Source organism: Sceloporus occidentalis, unplaced genomic scaffold (genome assembly GCF_023333645.1).
Source record: "Sceloporus occidentalis isolate IW3139 unplaced genomic scaffold, rSceOcc1.0.p SCAF_145, whole genome shotgun sequence".
NCBI classification, from domain to species: domain Eukaryota; kingdom Metazoa; phylum Chordata; class Lepidosauria; order Squamata; family Phrynosomatidae; genus Sceloporus; species Sceloporus occidentalis.
Genome location: NW_028317125.1, coordinates 594,776 through 612,417, shown reverse-complemented (window position 1 = coordinate 612,417; position 17,642 = coordinate 594,776). Strand labels below are relative to the sequence as shown.

The following is a 17,642-nucleotide window of genomic DNA, read 5'->3' as shown; positions in this document are numbered from 1 at the left end:
GGGAGGAGGCTGTGGAGGGAGAGTTGGATCTTAATTCTCCGCGCTGTGTGACCCAGATGAAATGACAGCTGATTAATCTGACCAAAACCAGAGCTTCTCTTAATTGAGTCTTGGGGAATATCCAAGTAAGACTTACACAGACAACTCGTTAATCATAGCAAGAATTTTCCTTCTTGGCTTCCTCACCAATATATATCTTATATGTGTGTGTACTCATGTACAAGTATACGTATACATCCTTGTACTTGCCTCCTCTCTATTTAGATTTCCATTGTATTACACCTTGAACAGTTACATAGGTCATGAAGGTGAGAAAATATCTAATAGGCTGTAAGCTTGCAAGAGCAGATCCCTCTTTTTGTTACCTACCGGTATGTCTTATGTGTGTTCACGTTATTCTTAATTTTGTATATTGTTCATTTTGTACTCTCCTTCATTATAATAGCACTGAGAAATCCGCTAATGCACTCTAGATATCATGTAAAAATTATAACACTAACAATAATAAAATAACGGGGCATGTTTCCTCAGCTTCACATCCAGCAGAGATCAGAAGGACCTGTGAGAGGAAGCTTTCCATAGAGGTCTACTAAATCAGTAATGCGAGGATGATCTTTTTCATCTCCTTATATTCTATGGTGCAAACAGTTTGTAACGCCAAAGGAGGAAGCTTTGATTACAAGCAAAGAAAATTATTTCTCTGAAAAACATCGGACAAGACGTTATAAAACAGGTTCCTTCTCCACAGACTGCGGGGTCTAAGCCTATAAAAAGATCTAAACACTTGTGCAATATACTTTTTTCTCCAAATGGATTTACTACAATATTTGAGGGATTTACCCACATTCTATATTAGATTGTGGTGCAAAGTTTGAAATGTGCAACCTCTAGAAAGGTCCTGTCAGCAGGGACATTCCATTGGCTCAAATGGGGAGGTGACTACACATATATATATATATATATATATATATATATATATATATAAATAGCCTACATTACTTTGCCCCTCACCTCCTTGAATGGTGGCACCTCAGCATGATTCACAAACGTGTTAGCAGGGTTCAATGAAATAACTTAAAAGTTGTGACTGCTTAACCAGCTCTCATTGGAAATACCTGGGAAATCTTTTGTGAAACGGTGGACACAGAGATGACTTCCGTCGAGCACAGTTTCTAGCACGGTAGCACTAATCTCACATAAAACATTGCAATAAAAAATCCAGGCTTTATTAGTTCTTGCAAAATATAAACGAAAACAGAAAAAAAATCATATACATCCTCTGAGCTTAATTTCTTCTTTTTTTTTTGCACCATTTGCCGTTTTGTCTCCATGTGGCAAAATGTGCTGATTATTGCTACTTATGGTCCATTGCTGAGCCCAGCAGCATTTGTGTTTCGAAAACCAAACTCCATGTGTTTCACTGTCCCTTTCCAGTAGTAATTTGAGATGTGAGAAATGCTGTTTAATTAAGTATCCCGTTGCTGCTTCCTGTCAGCTTAATCACATACCTCCAAGTGCTTCCCTCCCTTGCTGCTGGGTTCATTAATTAATCCAGCAGCATCCCCTTCATGCCATTAGTATGTTATACAGTTTGCTAAACACGTTGGGGTTAGGGACTAACAGTCTTGCAGACTACTCATCACAGAAAGGCCATATCGGGCAAACGAAGGCTGGAGGATCATCTCTTTTTTAATATTAAAAATGCTGTCATTGTTTCTTTTGCCATGTACTGTTCAACCAGGATCCACAGAGACAGTAACATCATGGAGTAAAGGAAGCAAGGAAATACAGTGTACATGAAATAAGGTCTTCTCCTCACATGCAATAAATGTAACATGAATGACAATATTAAATATACACTGAATAGGCAGCAGAAAGTAGTAAGAAAACAGTAGCATTCAAATCTGCACCCCAACAACAAGTGACTGAAACTTTATACTTTTACCCCCTGACATTTAAGTAACAGGGGACAGAGCACCCTGATCAACAGGAGGTGACACTTTTGGGTCTAGAGGAAGCCATGGAAGACGTGGAGTTTTATGTTACACACTCAAATAACTTATTAAAACCCATGACTCTTTTATATAGGATTGGTTATGTTCTAAATAAAGCCATCAGCCTTCAAAAGTTGGTTGGCTTCTGTGGTGGAACCGCCGACAAAGACTTGTTCCATTCTACAGTAAATCTCAGGGTGGTAAGCAGGTCATGGAAAAATGGTAAATGGATTCATGTTCACGCAGAGTTAGTATGAACATGCCATATATATGTAAACTAGGCCAGCTGTAGTAGGAGTGTTAATCAGTGTTACACTATTATGGAACTTACTCAAAATAACTACAGGAAAGAAATCATACCTGTTAGTAGCAGAAGAAGACATTGGTGAAGAAAAGATTGTGGAGGAACAAAGACACAGAAGAAAACAAAGCTTTCTGTCACCGCTTCCTTGCCAGGTGTGGGCAGATCATATGTTACAAAGGTCTTTCTTTGGTCTCCACAAGACAATGTTTGTAATTGTCTGAGCTCAAATACTTCATTTCCTGAAGAGATAGGAAACAACATTTGCCTCTGATATAAGAAAAACAATTCCCCAATGAGAACACAAAAGATTCATCTGGTGTTCAGAAAATGTTAAATACACGAGAAAACAACCAGTGAGGTTTGCGAATCCCAATAAGAAAGACGTCTGGAAATGTCTAAATATGCATGCATAGAAAACCAGCAAGGTCTTCAAATATCCTCACACGTGAACAAGAGCATTGTGAGGTTTTAGAAAGACATGCTGGGAAAGACTTGCTTATATTGGGCATGTAGGCAAGTGAAAAAACACACGACTTCTTCTCTAATGTCTAAAGACCCGTGACTTTGACTCACAAAGAACTGACCTCTGGAAAACAACATATTTAAGTAAAAGACAGAAATATCTAATAAAAGACATATCGTTTTAGAGTGCAAGGCTGAAAAAGGATTATCTATATATAGCCTTGCAAGGTTTCAGGTTGGTTTTTTTTGCCTTACAGCAGAGTCATTGGGATTCAGCTGCCTTTGACATTACTAGACAAGCTCACTAATTGCATGGAGCCTATGCACATGTTGACTACGAGAGGACTGTTAAGGAGCAGTGAGCAATAATTGCAGCCCTGCGTGAATTTATCCAAACATCTCTTCATCCATTATTAATGCAGCGGAATTCCCATGCTGACTGCTAACTCTAACGCTTCGCTGTTCTCCTGCTGATCTCAGATAGATGGATGTGTTTGCCTACAATAAACTGTACTAGCATTATCCAAGGCAGAGATGGCAATATTCTCTTTAACTTAGTCTCTTAAACTCTTCTGGAGTTGCCACGTTCATTCAAAGATATCTTCTTCACAGCCAGAGACGAGAATTAACACTGAAGACTCTGCTGTGTTTTGGCAGTGAAAAAGTGATAATTCTATCCCGGGAGTCATATCCCTGATCCATCAAAACCAGCAAAGTGCTGTCAAGCAAGTCAGAGCCGGATAATTTGACAGCGCAGGGTTGAATGTTAAATTTGGATGCTCAATCCCTCCTAACTTCAGTCCACCCTCCCTTAACCCCCCATATCTCTCTGCATGGCTGCTCGTCTGTGGTATAATTCTCTGTGATGTGAAGCTACTCGTCTCTCCCTCCTTGTTTCTAAGTACATCTAGCTAAGTAATTGACCCCATTCAGCTCCCAGTTTATTCCTGAATAAAATACTGAAAAAAGGACTGAGGATTCCTCTACACATTCTTCATATATACTTCCTCGGACCACATTAACATATTATATTGCCTACCAGATCTTCCCCATGACAGAACAACAAGGGTCACAGGAGGTGCTGATGCAACCAGGCTTCATTTGCCAGGAAACCTGAACAGTGGGCACAAAATACGACCAATATCCCAGCTAAACATGTGTAGGAGCAAGATCTATACCACTGTGTGATGAAGTACTATTCCTAGTACTTACGTTGGAAACACATAAAGTGAGACAAAAAGCAGTCACCGACAGGTTGTTCATATACAAACTGGAAAGGTTTCTTAAAGGTTTCCGTGTTGTTTTTATGCAATTTATGTGCAACTTTAAACACTAAGTTGCACAGAACTCTGAGAATACAGGTACGTTGCGATCATTTCAAAACTGACCATCATCTGAAATTGTCTACAATATCTAGCAATAACTGCAAAAGTGTTGATATACTGTATATGTAATGGTCTGGTTTTTTTTCCAAGTTGTTACAGAATGTGTCTTAATCAAACAAGGGGAGCTAATGGGTCCAGGAGAAGATAGAGTCTTCAGCTAAAAGTGAATCCATTTATTGGGACCAAGATAGAAAAAGATGAAGTCAAATACGTTTTCGGGGGCCTCAGACGTCTCTTCTTTAGATGCGATGACATCCATAAGCTCAGGCAGCGTATGTGACATTAGCTCTTGTATGTTGGCCCGTTAAAAAGTAACAGTTCAGAAATGTATTAGAAAAGGCAGACACAGTAGAGGCTCTTCTCACTGGAGAGATACCTTGTACAGTACTTGTCTGTTTTATATTTTTAAAAAACACGTAAGAAACACAGGGTATCGGTTCTAAACATTTACATAATAGTGGGAGAATGTGCCAGATGAATACCGATTTGCTTCTACTGACACGCATCCTGTCACTTTAGATGAGTGGCTGCTGCACTCACACTCACTCATGCCTGACTGTCTACTGGAGAGTGGTGCCATGTCACAGATGAGAGGTTTGTAAACTCTTGACATGAAACCACATTTTGCAGTACAATCTTTTTGTGTGGAATCTCCATCCTGTATTTTTTTCAGCTCCTTCACTGAGGACATTTCCAATGTACAATAATAATCAGTTTACAAAATTAGCATACATGTATCTATATGCCTGTGGGCCACTTTGGTCCTCAACATTTTTTTTTTCTTTAACTCAGGATTCATCCTTTTAGAAACATTTTTTTTTAATTCTCTTTTTATATATTGTTACCATCTCTGCTGGAAAGGAATGTCATCATCCTACCATATGTCCCTATAATTCTCTACCACAATGAGACACATAATTAGGGAGGTTAAAGAAAAGCTTTAGTTGTTAAACTTAGCACACCTTAAACCTAGAACACTGGAGGGCATGCTTTTGATTTTTATTGTAGTTATAAAGCATACGCGTGTACATAAATGTACTTCAGCACACATCATCTCAACTCACAAGCGTCATAGCTAAGCTCTCACTTAAGTCAGGTGGTGTTTATCTTGCGGCTGTCACACCAAACGCTGTTTTCTTTTACTGTGCCTCTTTCACTATGTGGTCTTTTTACTAAAGGGAGTGTTGCAAGCAGAGCTGTGTTTTAATGATCTCATTTCATTATTCATTATGAAGGGCCAAAACCAGCAGGTTTCCCCTGCAAGACGTACTGAGCTGACCCTGTATAATGAATAATTCAATGGGTGCGGAGACTTTGGAGAAGACGCACAGATTTAACTATACATGGCCAGCCGATTTACTGGGGCCTGTGGTGGACAATTTAATGATGTTCTGGGGGCCTTCACAAACGTTGCCACGGACACTTTGCCTACCCCTGAGAAAGGGTCTTCATAGTTTATAAGAGCGGAAACGCAACTCTCCTCTCAAACCTCCTTACATTGAATAGACCCCTTTGTTTCACACATGTCCCCAGTGCTATTTTCTAATCCGGTTTGATTCAGAATAAATATTTTGCTTGGTTCACTTCATTTTTGTATTAGATAAGACATGCCATCACTTTTCCTTTAAACATATGAATAAAATGTCCCATTGAATGTCATTAGCAATGACTTCTTCTACTTAGTACCACATCTCACCACATGTTTTTGAATATCACCTACGTGTCTCTAGTCATGCTATTACAGCTGTGCTATACAACAAGGTTACACATAAAAATGACATTATTTAAACAAACAGTCCTGTCAAACAATAACTTTTGACTTCGGTCTCCATTATTTTTCTAAAATATACTTTGATTATCACGCTACCAAATCTGAATGTTCGTTTACATCTGCAGTACTGCTCTCTTGGTAAAGCCACTTTTGGTGAACACCTAATCGGCAATAATTAAAATGCCATTATATGACCATATTCACCGTGGGGGCATTGACTGCTTTAAAAGTAGAATTTATTAGCAAATATATACCAATCACATTTTGAAGGTTTGAATTTGATAATACGAATACCTTTGTAAAAGCAAACAACATTTAAGAAGAAATTTAAAAATGTATATGCATTTATAGTTATTTTATTTGTGACGTTGTATCAGTAAATTTAGGTTGACATCTTGAAAAAGGCTATTGATGAATTACTTGGCCTTTGGTAGACAGGGGCAGATTCTCCCTTTAAGGATAGCCAACCACAGAGGACTGTGAAGAAGTTGCATGCTGTACAATATTTAAAATGGCCAAAGAGGGACACTTGTTTCAGGAGTTATGGTTAGAGGTGTTGGCCATGTAAGCGTAAGATATTTAGAACATTGAAAATGAATACGTTAGTATCTAAACATATCTTATAGGGTTTACATACACATTATAATGTGACTTTTTGGGCTCTAGAACCATGTGAAACACTCAAATAACCATACACATGTTGAGCTCATAGAGAAGAGGTAAATTAGTGGAAAAGAAGGACAAGAGGAGCTTGGGGCCCAAGTGTAGACTGGGCCTATTAAACCTGGTGGTATGAAGTGAGGGTTCTGATCTACATAACATTTCATTTTCATAATAGACACTGGGAAGGCCTTAATTTAAACCCATGACAAGTAACGGGTGCCAGGTTATTAAGATGGGGCCTGAACTGTCACAAAATAAATCACAGATGCGTTTGGTCGTGCACTAAACTGTTGATGTGTCAGCATGATATCTGGTCATCTCCACAACTCAGCCCCAGCTTCTCTGTGCCCTCCAGAGTGTTACCTACATTTCCACAGACCTAAGCTAATGGCTGTAATGCAGTGATGCAGATGTCCCATTATTGATACAACAAATTCCCCCTACAAAAACGTAATCCATTGACTGACTCTTATATGATACAAAAATGCTGTACACACACACACATATATATATATATATACATATACATACATACACACACACACACACTATATGACCAAACGTATGTGGACACCTGACCATAACACCTCTAAAATCTAAAGTGACACCCTTTGTAGCTATAACAGCCTGCAGTCTTCTGGGAAGGCTTTCCACAAGGTTTTGCTGTGTTACTGTGGGAATTCAGCCAAAAGGAGCATTTGTGAGGTCAGGTATCGATTCTAGCTTGCAATAGGGACTTCAGTTCATCACAATGGTGTTCAGTGGGGTTAAGGTCAGGGCTCTAAACTCATTAAACCATGTCTTTATGGACTTTGCTTTGGGCACATGGGCACAGTCACACAGGAACAGGAAAGGACCTTCCTCAAACTTCCCTAAGCAAAGTTGGAAACAATTGTCTAAAATGTAATTGTATGCTGTACAATATCCTTCACTGGAACAAAGAGACCTAGCCCAAACCCAGACAAACAGGACCAGACTATAATCCATCCTCCACCAAACTTTATTCACTAACCTATAGATCCTGGCTTTTGCCAGGCCATGCTCTCTACTAAAAAAATTTAGACTTAAACTCTAGACTATGTGAATCAAATACTCAAAAAGGTACACAAAATATGAAGGCTCTCTTCAGGATCTAGTGAAATCATATAGTACTGCTGGTTCATGAATATATTTTTAGCCCGGGTTTAATCTCATTGACAGTAGGTTGCACAGCTTCGCTGGCAGGATTTACATGGGACCCTGTGCTGTTATGCTCACTATTAATCTGACTTGTCATGCACAGTGTGGGCTCCTAGGGTATCTTCCTGCCAAGGATATTGACAGGCAAGGGTATTCTGATACCAAAGGAATGCAGTTGTAAGTGACATGAGGTCACATGAGAGGACCTATAAATACATATACGTGATCTCTGTGCACAACATTCAAGGCATGTTTAAAGTGGTAGACATTTGCAGTGGTTGCCCCCTCCTCTTTGAACCTCAAGCAAGTCTTGTTTGATTTTGGATTTACTTTTCCACAATTAAGGAATATCATTTGTATGCTATATTTAGAAGAAAGACTGAAGAAGACCTATCACTTTTTTCTAGACCCAACATTTTGCAGCATAGTTTCCCAATTAATAAAAAAAAGGTTATATACATTACAAATCCACTTTATGCATGTTCAATGGGAGCAGCCATCTTAATTTACTTTTCTCAGGATTAGGATAATTACTCAACTTCAATTTAATGAGTCCCCCATTTATATTAATCTACAGCTGCTCTTTTGTCAAGGTTGGCTCTGCAGCAGATTATTAGGACCCGGGCCAAATAAAGCTTAGTGTAAGGACCTTGGTTCAAAGGGCTAGGTCAACATAAGTCATTTTCCAGGACTCCACCTGTTTCCATCATCCCCCATTTAAAGGGCAGACACTCTTCAAGCATCACACGTTACACATCATAGCCCTTCACAGGAGTGATAAGACATTCTTCTCCTTAATCTCCATGTAAACTCTCAATGCTGCCTCCAACACCATCTACCTGTGTCTGCCTCCTGCAATGCCCATCTAAAGGTAAACTATATGCCATTGCCAGGTCACTGTATTTTGTGAAGGGGACATAAGAGGAGAGTTTTTGTCTTTATATGTTCAATAGGGCAAGGAGTGAAGCGGGTAATTGATGGGAGTAAAGGGAATAGAAAGGAAAGGCAGGAAGATGGAAGAAAGCAAATACTATAGATAGCAGGGGGTAAGAAATTTCAGGCTTCATTTTGGTCTGGAGACAGAAGATTAAACATTACATGAATGATTGGGTGGGTTGGAAATTAAATTAACAACTTGGCTGGATGGGGAAAGTCACATAAACCGCTGGAGTGGAAAAGGTCTCAAGTGAGTAATCAGTTAAAGGAGTTGCATGAACTTGACAAAACATTAATACATCACTGAGGTTTTGACCTACAAGGACTTTAGGAAAAGGAAATTAACTATTATGGTAGCTGTGCCACATTTTGCCACTACAATCAGCTTCACTAAAGGAAAATAGACACTTAATCTGAAACCAAACCAATAACAGAGCGAAAGACAAAAACACAAACTATAGGAAATTGTAGTTCTGCTAAAAGCAGTGACACTTCCCTCTTGGGCATGTCTGATCGCTTAAACCATAAACCAGTCCTTGTTCAAGTCATTGCGCATGGCGTTCAACCCAACTAGGTAAAAAAAAAAGTCCAGTTCAACTGTATGCCAGCGTCCATTCAAGTTGTGGTTTAGAGCCCCAAATTTTCTTCCTTATTTTATATCTAAAACTCAAGGCATACAGTACATGCTCTAATTTAGGTCTCATCAATGCACATGTTTGCAACACATTTTCACACACTCACTCATTTTCCTTTTGGTTGTGCATACTTTTTTTGCAACTTAAGATAAAGATATCCGCAGATTAATTAATTGCATTAATAATTATGATGCCACAGTTAGCAGCACACTGCAAATCAGTACCCTTTGTAACGTAGCCTCAAGCTTCAGAGTTCTGTTCTCTCTTGTACTGTACTGAAAGCTTTAAATGTTAAAACAGATTCACGTGGCTCCTTAAGTGCCTGCAAGGAAGCTTTTCAGAGACGGGGAAACAGTAAAAAATATAATAACCCCCATGTTGATGTGAAGAGAGAACTCTGCATTCCAAATTATATGTTTCCGTACAAGGCGCCGTATCAATTATATACAAAAAAAGAAAATCTTACTGTGCTTGGAGGTTTAGAAGGATTCTGAGACACTTGCTCAACTACTTGGCAAGAGCATATGATGCACAGGCATCTGGGAACACTTAGCCATGCAACACAATTCCAAGAAAATGGAATTATCCACGGCTATACATGCATGCGTATATCTTTCAAATCTGTCTCAAGTGTCTTGAGAGTGGGTTTGCTGTTAGAGGGTCCTCCAGTGTGCTGCACAATGGAATCAATACAAAAAGGCTTGTCACTCATCGTAGAGATCGGCTTTTGATCACAAATGCTGACTTTCTTTTGCATCTCTGTAGAAAGAGGCCTCTTTTGATAGGAGTGCCACAGCCACAAGTCCTTTATATGTACATCTATATGTGTACTCATATTCATGCTGTTACATACATGTAGCAGGATACAGCACCAGGTGTGGCCAACAGGTAGCTCTTAAACTACTGTTCAACTACAAACCCTGTGGTCTTCAGCCATCACCAAATGCTGGCCGAGCATATTAGCAGCTGTACCTGGAATGTGATCGATTTATCGCGCATGTAAAAGCCCAGATCATCCCTGTATACGTATGATTAAATAACAGAATGTAGGAATCTGTGTATATCCAGTTTTATGCAGTGGTATATATAAAACGTGGCAAACGATTGTTGTATGTTACTAGGATACCGTCTATTTTGCATATAGGGATATCTCAATAAATTAAATGCTACAATGTGTATATTATCCATCTCTGCCTATAACTCTGTGCATTTTCTTGTTACGTATCTGCGCAAATATATTTTCGTTTGGCGTGCAGTGTTTAAATCTTTTAAAACTCGTTTCTACAACCATTAGGAAGACACACACGCAGAGAAACAGATCCAACTTTCAGTCATCCCCTTTTCTGAAACCTATTCTGAGTGATATCAATAATTCGCACGTACACATATACATGTACTATATGTGTATATATATATATATATATATATATACATACACATATAGTACATATATATATATACCAAATGCTTAGGACACGTATAATTATAGAATGCTTACAATGTAATATATGGATATGATTATATAATAAAATTCCAAATAATTACTGTTCTGAAATTACTGCTATATTGGGGATTATCATCCATTTACAAAGTTACTACATATACCAATGCTGTAGAAATTATACATACATACATATTACACCTTATATAATATCAATGTGCATGCATATATACATCTATAGATAGATAGCAGTATATTATATATAGATATATACACCATATATTCAGTATACAGCCTCTGTACTGTGTCAGTAACGTGTATATGAAGGTCTGCTTCCGTTATTACTTCAGTGAGACACAATCACTCACCCACACTGTGTTTCCATGCCTGTCTGTGTCCCTCCTTCCGTCTCTGACACTTATCCTCTTCTTCCCTCACTCTTTTCAGGAGCCGGATGCTCTCCAAATTTCCTGTGAATGTGCCGCTTCCCGGTCCCGTTATATCCCCAGCCCACCCCCACTTTTAAATCCCCTTTATCTCTTTTCCAGACACAAAGGGCTCCCCGCTCCCGACACAGCGGACACGCGCACCCGGTTCGGCGTCTCCCTCCCGTTGAAGTGGAACTTTCAATCACTTTCTCGCACAGTGCATCTTATCAGCACTAAAAACAACAACAACCCAAGCAATTGAGATTTCCCCTTCTGTCCTTCAATCAGGCTTCTGCTAACCCTGTGTGTGCCAAACTCCCAGAATCCTTAGCAAGGGGCCCCGGATGCCCTTTGCTGTCCTCTCCACTCTGGCTCTAGTTGCCCTTCTGCCTTTGTTCTGTGCTGATCTCTTTCTTTTCCTTTCCAGCTGCCCCATCCCATTCCATTTTATTTTCTACCTTTTTTTTTTTCTCCTCTCCCTCACTTTACTTCCAGGCACTCGATGTCTCCCTCTGCTGATGGCTTATGTGTGACTTTAAATTTGGAAAAAAAAACACCTTACTTTAGCTTTGCTGAAATTGTGTTAATGGCATTTATTTTATTTTTTTCTTCTAAATCCCCCCCAAAAAAAGTTGTTATGGGAATTTTAATCCCTTGCTAATCACAATATCTCTTTGCTGTACTAATTAATGGCAAGTAATATATCATGCTGAGTGTACTTTACGTTAAATCGGCACGTCTTGGCGAGTGAGCTAGGTGGTTAATGAATAATTCATATGGTATGGGGGCTTGTGGAAGGGGCTGGAAAAACGCTACAAAAATTTCGACGCATCCAACTATCTGAAAGCTATGTTTTTATTTAGTGATATAAATACATTTTCTTTTTTTAAGGCACATCTGGATGGCGTGTGCTAGAAGCACTGCACAATTTAATGTATGGATACGTTGCCCTGGGCCCTTAGCAGAAGCATGTTGGATTACCAGTTTTTATTTAGATTCTGCAGCTGTGGTGTACCATTATAGTTACATCCTCATTGAATTGTTGTCTCACTAACTTCTCGTATCCTAAAACCTATCCAGGGGTGTCAAATTCTGGACACTGGGAGCCATAACCGAAACACGTTTTCTGGATATCCCAGCACGGGGAACTGGCAGCTCGATGAAAATGATTATATCCCTTATGTACAAGCAAATCCTGGTCGGTTTTTGGCCCTCAAGGCCTGAAATTCAACACCTGTGCCTTATACGTTTTGTATAATGGAGGCCCTATGAGCCACTAGACCAAAGACATCTTTGCGCCATGTAAGGCAACAGTGCATTTAATACATATGTCCAGTATAGATGTTCTATAAGAGCCATAGGGAAACCTTTACGCCTGGAAGTAGACACATGCTGTTGCTATGTGTACATATCTCTTGTAATGGACACAGGTCAATGACTTTTCTTTAAGTGTGTAGTTGATCAATTCCTTGGTGCCTCTTGAACTATAATTGAAATTCCCTCTACAAAACATGCTGTTACCTAGCCCTTAGATCAGGGCCGGGACAAGGATTTTTGCCACCCTAGGCAAAACACAATTTAGCCGCCCCTGGCTCCACCCCCATAACCCCTCCCCTTTTGTCACACCCACTCCTCCCCATAGTGACCGTGAGCCGCGTCCACACTTACTGAATGACTGCGGCTCGCGGGTGCAGTCTGTCTGCCTCCCATCAAGTGACCCTACGGGTGCCTACTTTGCCTATATGTGGCGCCGGCCCTGCCTTAGATCCACCAACTTTTGTACACTTCATGCTTGCAGGAGAAACACCCCAAGCCAGACCCAATTTAAAGCATAGTGAAGATGATGAGATGAACTCAACTGCAACTCACAGTTAATTATTATTGCTTATTTCATTGTTTCGCTGAATAAACCTAACAGAAAGGAGTATAAGTAAAGGCTATGATCATTTAATATGAGAGAATATAGGAAGCTCATTTTAATGAGAATTATATTGGAATAGATAAAGGAGATAAACAATTTTGCATTGTTTAAAGACGTTAATGAGATGACAGAACTCTAAGCACACAATACAGACAGTACCAAAATCTGAGCAAAAGCACCCAAAAACCTTCCCCATATTCACATACACGTCAACACGCATGTAACAATCAAGGACCCGTCAGCTGAGGTGGAAAACATATTTAGCACTACATTGCGCAGGGCATGGGGTAACTTGATTGTTTACTTAAGTTGAATAGTAATATCAAAAAATAAAAAGGACTGTTCCTTTAATATAAATATTAAAAAAAAAAATCCACACTAGAAATAATTTATTTCATAGAATAAAAAGGGATTACTTCACAGAATAAGCACATACCTAATGTGTGGATTCCGGCCATGAAAGCTGGCAGACGTTGAAGATACCATCAGATTCTGGCTAGCACCCAAAGAAATAACAATTTGCTATCTGTTTCATACATCTTTATGTACATTTACACAGCTAGTCCTTGTAAATTGAAAGTAAAGATGGCGTAGCATGCGAGGGATGGATCATTTCTCATTTTAAACATTACAAATTCTAAGCCATATGTTTAATAAATCACTCCCAAAGATGGATATCTAAATGTATAACTGACCTTGCCAAAGCCAGATTTTTCCCTCTAAGGGAAGCATCATTATGTTTTTTTACTTGTTCTATACCATATTAATGAGCCTAACTATGAAGATGTTGATGGAGTTAAGTGGACAACCGTTGTACTTCATGAACAATAGGGGTAGTAACAATACGGGTAGGCAGATTGAAAAGTCCCAGAATAGCAACTCTCTCTGTATGTTGGACACAGATATATTGGCAGGAGCTAAGTGCGTTGCTTTAAGGTCACTGGCAATTTCCACTTTTCAGCTTATGAATCATGTCATAGATAATATGCGCAGCTGGAGATCTTCTACATTATCTTTAAACCTCCACATAGGCTGTGTCTGTTAACAGTCAAATACATAGTTTCCTCTTTCAGTATCAGGCAAGATGAGGGTCTCAACGTTAGGAACCTGTTCAGGACCACACATAGACAATTATTCATTACCGGGGATGAGAGCCAACACTTGCCCTGTTAACCTGTGGACAAAGTGATAAGTCTAATAGCTCTAAAGGAGGGTCCAAGATGTAGTCAAGGACTGGGGGTAGACAAAAGGCCAGGGTATCAAGAACATAAGCAGAAACATGAGCCAAGATCAGAACACAATGCAAAAGAAAGAAAGTTCTAAACCAAGACTTCTAGAAATAGGGACCAATACTATCATACCTGCTGTTAGTAAAGGGTTTAAGCTGGCAAGGGAAAGTGCAAAATCAGGGCCAGTCCTAGACTAAATGGCATCCTAGACAATAATACTACCCCTCCCCCAATTTTAGATGTTTTTACATATTTCCATTTCACCTTATAAATACATTTATACGGGCACTGTCCTGGCCCTGGGTAAAAGCCAAATGTGTTTGATAGTTTAGTATTGTGGATTGGTAAGGACATAGTGCTCAGATTGAGCTATGTTTTGTATATTTGTTTTTATTTTTCTAGTTATTTGTAACTAATCCTCTTAAGATATTGTAGACTTAAAAATAAACCCGCACATTTTCAAAATCTTGCTATGTTGTGCGTCTTTTGTGTATCTAGACACTTGGGTGTAGATCACCCCATGTGCCCACCTTAGCCCATCCAGGAGGGAACCAACACACGCATGCTCATGAACTGGCTGGCCCAGACAGCAATTGTCCCCCAGGCAAGTCCAAAATTCTTCAAACAAGATCGGCCCACTGGCAAATCCAGGAGTGCAATGGGTTTACATAACGTGATGCGGCCTGCAATATTATTGTGGCTTCTAGCACAGTGTGAAACCAGCTATAAAGAAAAGACCCCAGAAAACATAAGGAAGTGATACGTGTGAGAGATAGAGGTGTGTGAGAGAGGTGTGATGATAGAGTGAGGATATTTTGGGGTGAGTATGTAAAAGTATGTTCAAGAGTGTGCATTAGTGTGAATGTGTATGGATGTCTAAGTGTATATTTGTAAATGTGTTTGCGTAAGTGTAAGTTTGTGAATGTGCATGTGTGTGTATTAGAAAGAGTGTGTTAGTGTGAGAGTAAGTGTGTGCTAGTGTGTATATTGGTTACCAGGATAGGGAGGCAGGGTGGATACAGTGAGGTGTGATACAGTGAGGTGTAAGAGTGATAGCATGATGGATTGATGTGGGATGATAGAGTGAGGATGTTTTAATGTGTGTACAGTGTGCAAAAGTTTTAGGCAGTTTTGGAAGAAAAAAATGCTGTCAATGATGAATGGTTTCAAAAAAGACATGATACTTGTTTATTTGACTCTGCGTCAAAAAGGACGGCGTTTGAGGCAATCCGGGACATGTGGTCACCCTAGTGCTGTCCTGAGAAGGAAAGTGAGTTATTACAGCAGCCCACCCCAAGCATCAGACAGCACTAATGTTGAGGTGAAAACAGGACTGAATTTTATTGAAAACATAGCAGTATTGAAACATTACAAAGGGAGTAATTTACATACAATAGTCACAGCAAACCTGCTTAGTAGTTGCACTCGGCCCACCCCTCCCAAAATGCAGGTTCCCCAAATCTGTGTCCAAGCTTCACAGTCTCGAGAGTCTCAGGTAATTGGGGAAACTGGCACTCTGTATCAGGGATAATAAGTAGTCCCAAAGGACCACTTGTACCCACCTCCCCAAAAACAGAACACCTTCTATGGCCAGGGCCCATAGTCTGTAGGAAGGAGGCTGGCCCCCAGGAGCCCAGGGCACGGAGGCTTCAATGACAGCAATCATCCTCCGATACTGCGCACCAGGCCACAAGCAACATACAAGAGGGAAGCAGAGGATGCGGTAAGTACTTTGTGTATAAGAACATTGTGGTGGTGGTAAGATGACTTGCCATAGTTGATGGAACCATGAATTCTGCCACCTGGATCAGTTTTTGACCTAAAGCTCAAGCGCAGTTGGGTTATATAGCAGGACAATAATCCAAAGAACACAAGTAAGTCCACTGCTGAATGGCTCTAAAGAAGCAAACTTAAGGTTTTGGAGTGCCGTAGTGAAAGTCCTGACGATTGAGGTGCTGTGTAATTAATGCTCAAAAATCCTGCAATCTTGAACTAAAACAATTCTACCAGAAGTGCACTAAAATTCCTGCACTGCATTGACAGTTATCGCAAACACTTGATTGCAGTTGTTGCCTCCAAGGGTGGCACAACCAGTTATTGGGTTTAGGGAGGCAATAACTTTTTTACATGGGTGATATAGGTTTTGATTAACTCTTTACCTTCAATAAATGAAATTATCATGTAAAAGCTTAATTTTGTGTTTACGCACATTGGCTTAGCCTTCCATTACAATTAGTTGGATCCAGAGCTCTGGATGCAGAATATCTGAAATATAGTAAAGACAGTTCCCTCAATAAAATGTCCTGTGACGTTACACTGCTATCTTTTTGATGTGGTGACAACCACATTAGATATGACACACTCTTAAATATTTTGGTGTTAGAAACCAGATTTTGGTAAGCATGTATGGTTTCTACATTAGGAAGCTTCCGTGTGTATTTTTTTAATGTCTTCTAATAAATCATTCTATAAATGTTATTTCAATATTGATTCTTAAATGACAAATATTGTTCTTATTTAAACCACTTTTCCATTGTAGAATAGGGTTAATACACTTATGCAGCACACTTATCCCCAGTAAGGGCAATTAGGTCACCCTGTTTTTAGACACTGCATGATGAAACAGTTTCACCTGCCCTTGTTCGTTAAAATTAATTAGGGTAGTTAACAATATTTTCTAATCTTAGATGTGTGATTCTCTGGAGGAAAAAAGTTCTGGCACTATACAAAAGGACCGCAAAATGTTGAAAACAAGCAGTGGTCTGACTGAATATGTTATAAAGGGAACAAACAGACTCACATTTGTTAGGCTGTACACAAGCAGGGATATGCTTTATGTAAGAACTGTTTTAAAAAAGCATTTTTTGTATATATCACATTCTAAGAAATGGTTTTTTTAGAGTCCTCATGAGATCAGCTAAAAAAAATACATGTAGTGAAGGGCTTAAGTGAAGCTTTTGGTATATAGGTATATAAACCCATTTTTCACCTATCATTAGTAGTCTAGCTGCTTTTGCTCTTTTTACCAACACATATAAATTGCCTTTTGGTGTATTTACCACATATTGATTGGACTCCAATATGCATTTTACAGAACGTTGGCGTGATCATCCTGCTAATTTAAGAACCCTACCTAGTGGTTGGTGCTTCAACTGTCTTTGCGTCGCACATAATTCATTGGTGCAAAGTTTTAAATGACAAAATCGACAACCTTGACAATAAATGCATAGTCGGGTGGTACATAACACAGTTGAGGGACAATCCTGTTGAGCTTCTCCAGCAAGAGGATCTTGG

At 39.4% G+C, this 17,642-nt stretch overlaps 1 protein-coding gene across 1 annotated transcript in view; it reads right to left on the bottom strand.

Annotated features, from left to right (window-relative positions):
- Nucleotides 1–16,014, bottom strand: part of LOC149280847 (homer protein homolog 3-like) — a 52,275-nt gene extending 36,261 nt beyond the window's left edge. Inside the window, exon 1 of the mRNA XM_089500029.1 lies at nt 15,911–16,014. Within this exon, the coding sequence (XP_089356155.1) occupies nt 15,911–16,014 (104 nt within the window). The remainder of the gene's footprint in view (nt 1–15,910) is intronic.
- Nucleotides 16,015–17,642: the final 1,628 nt, after the last annotated feature.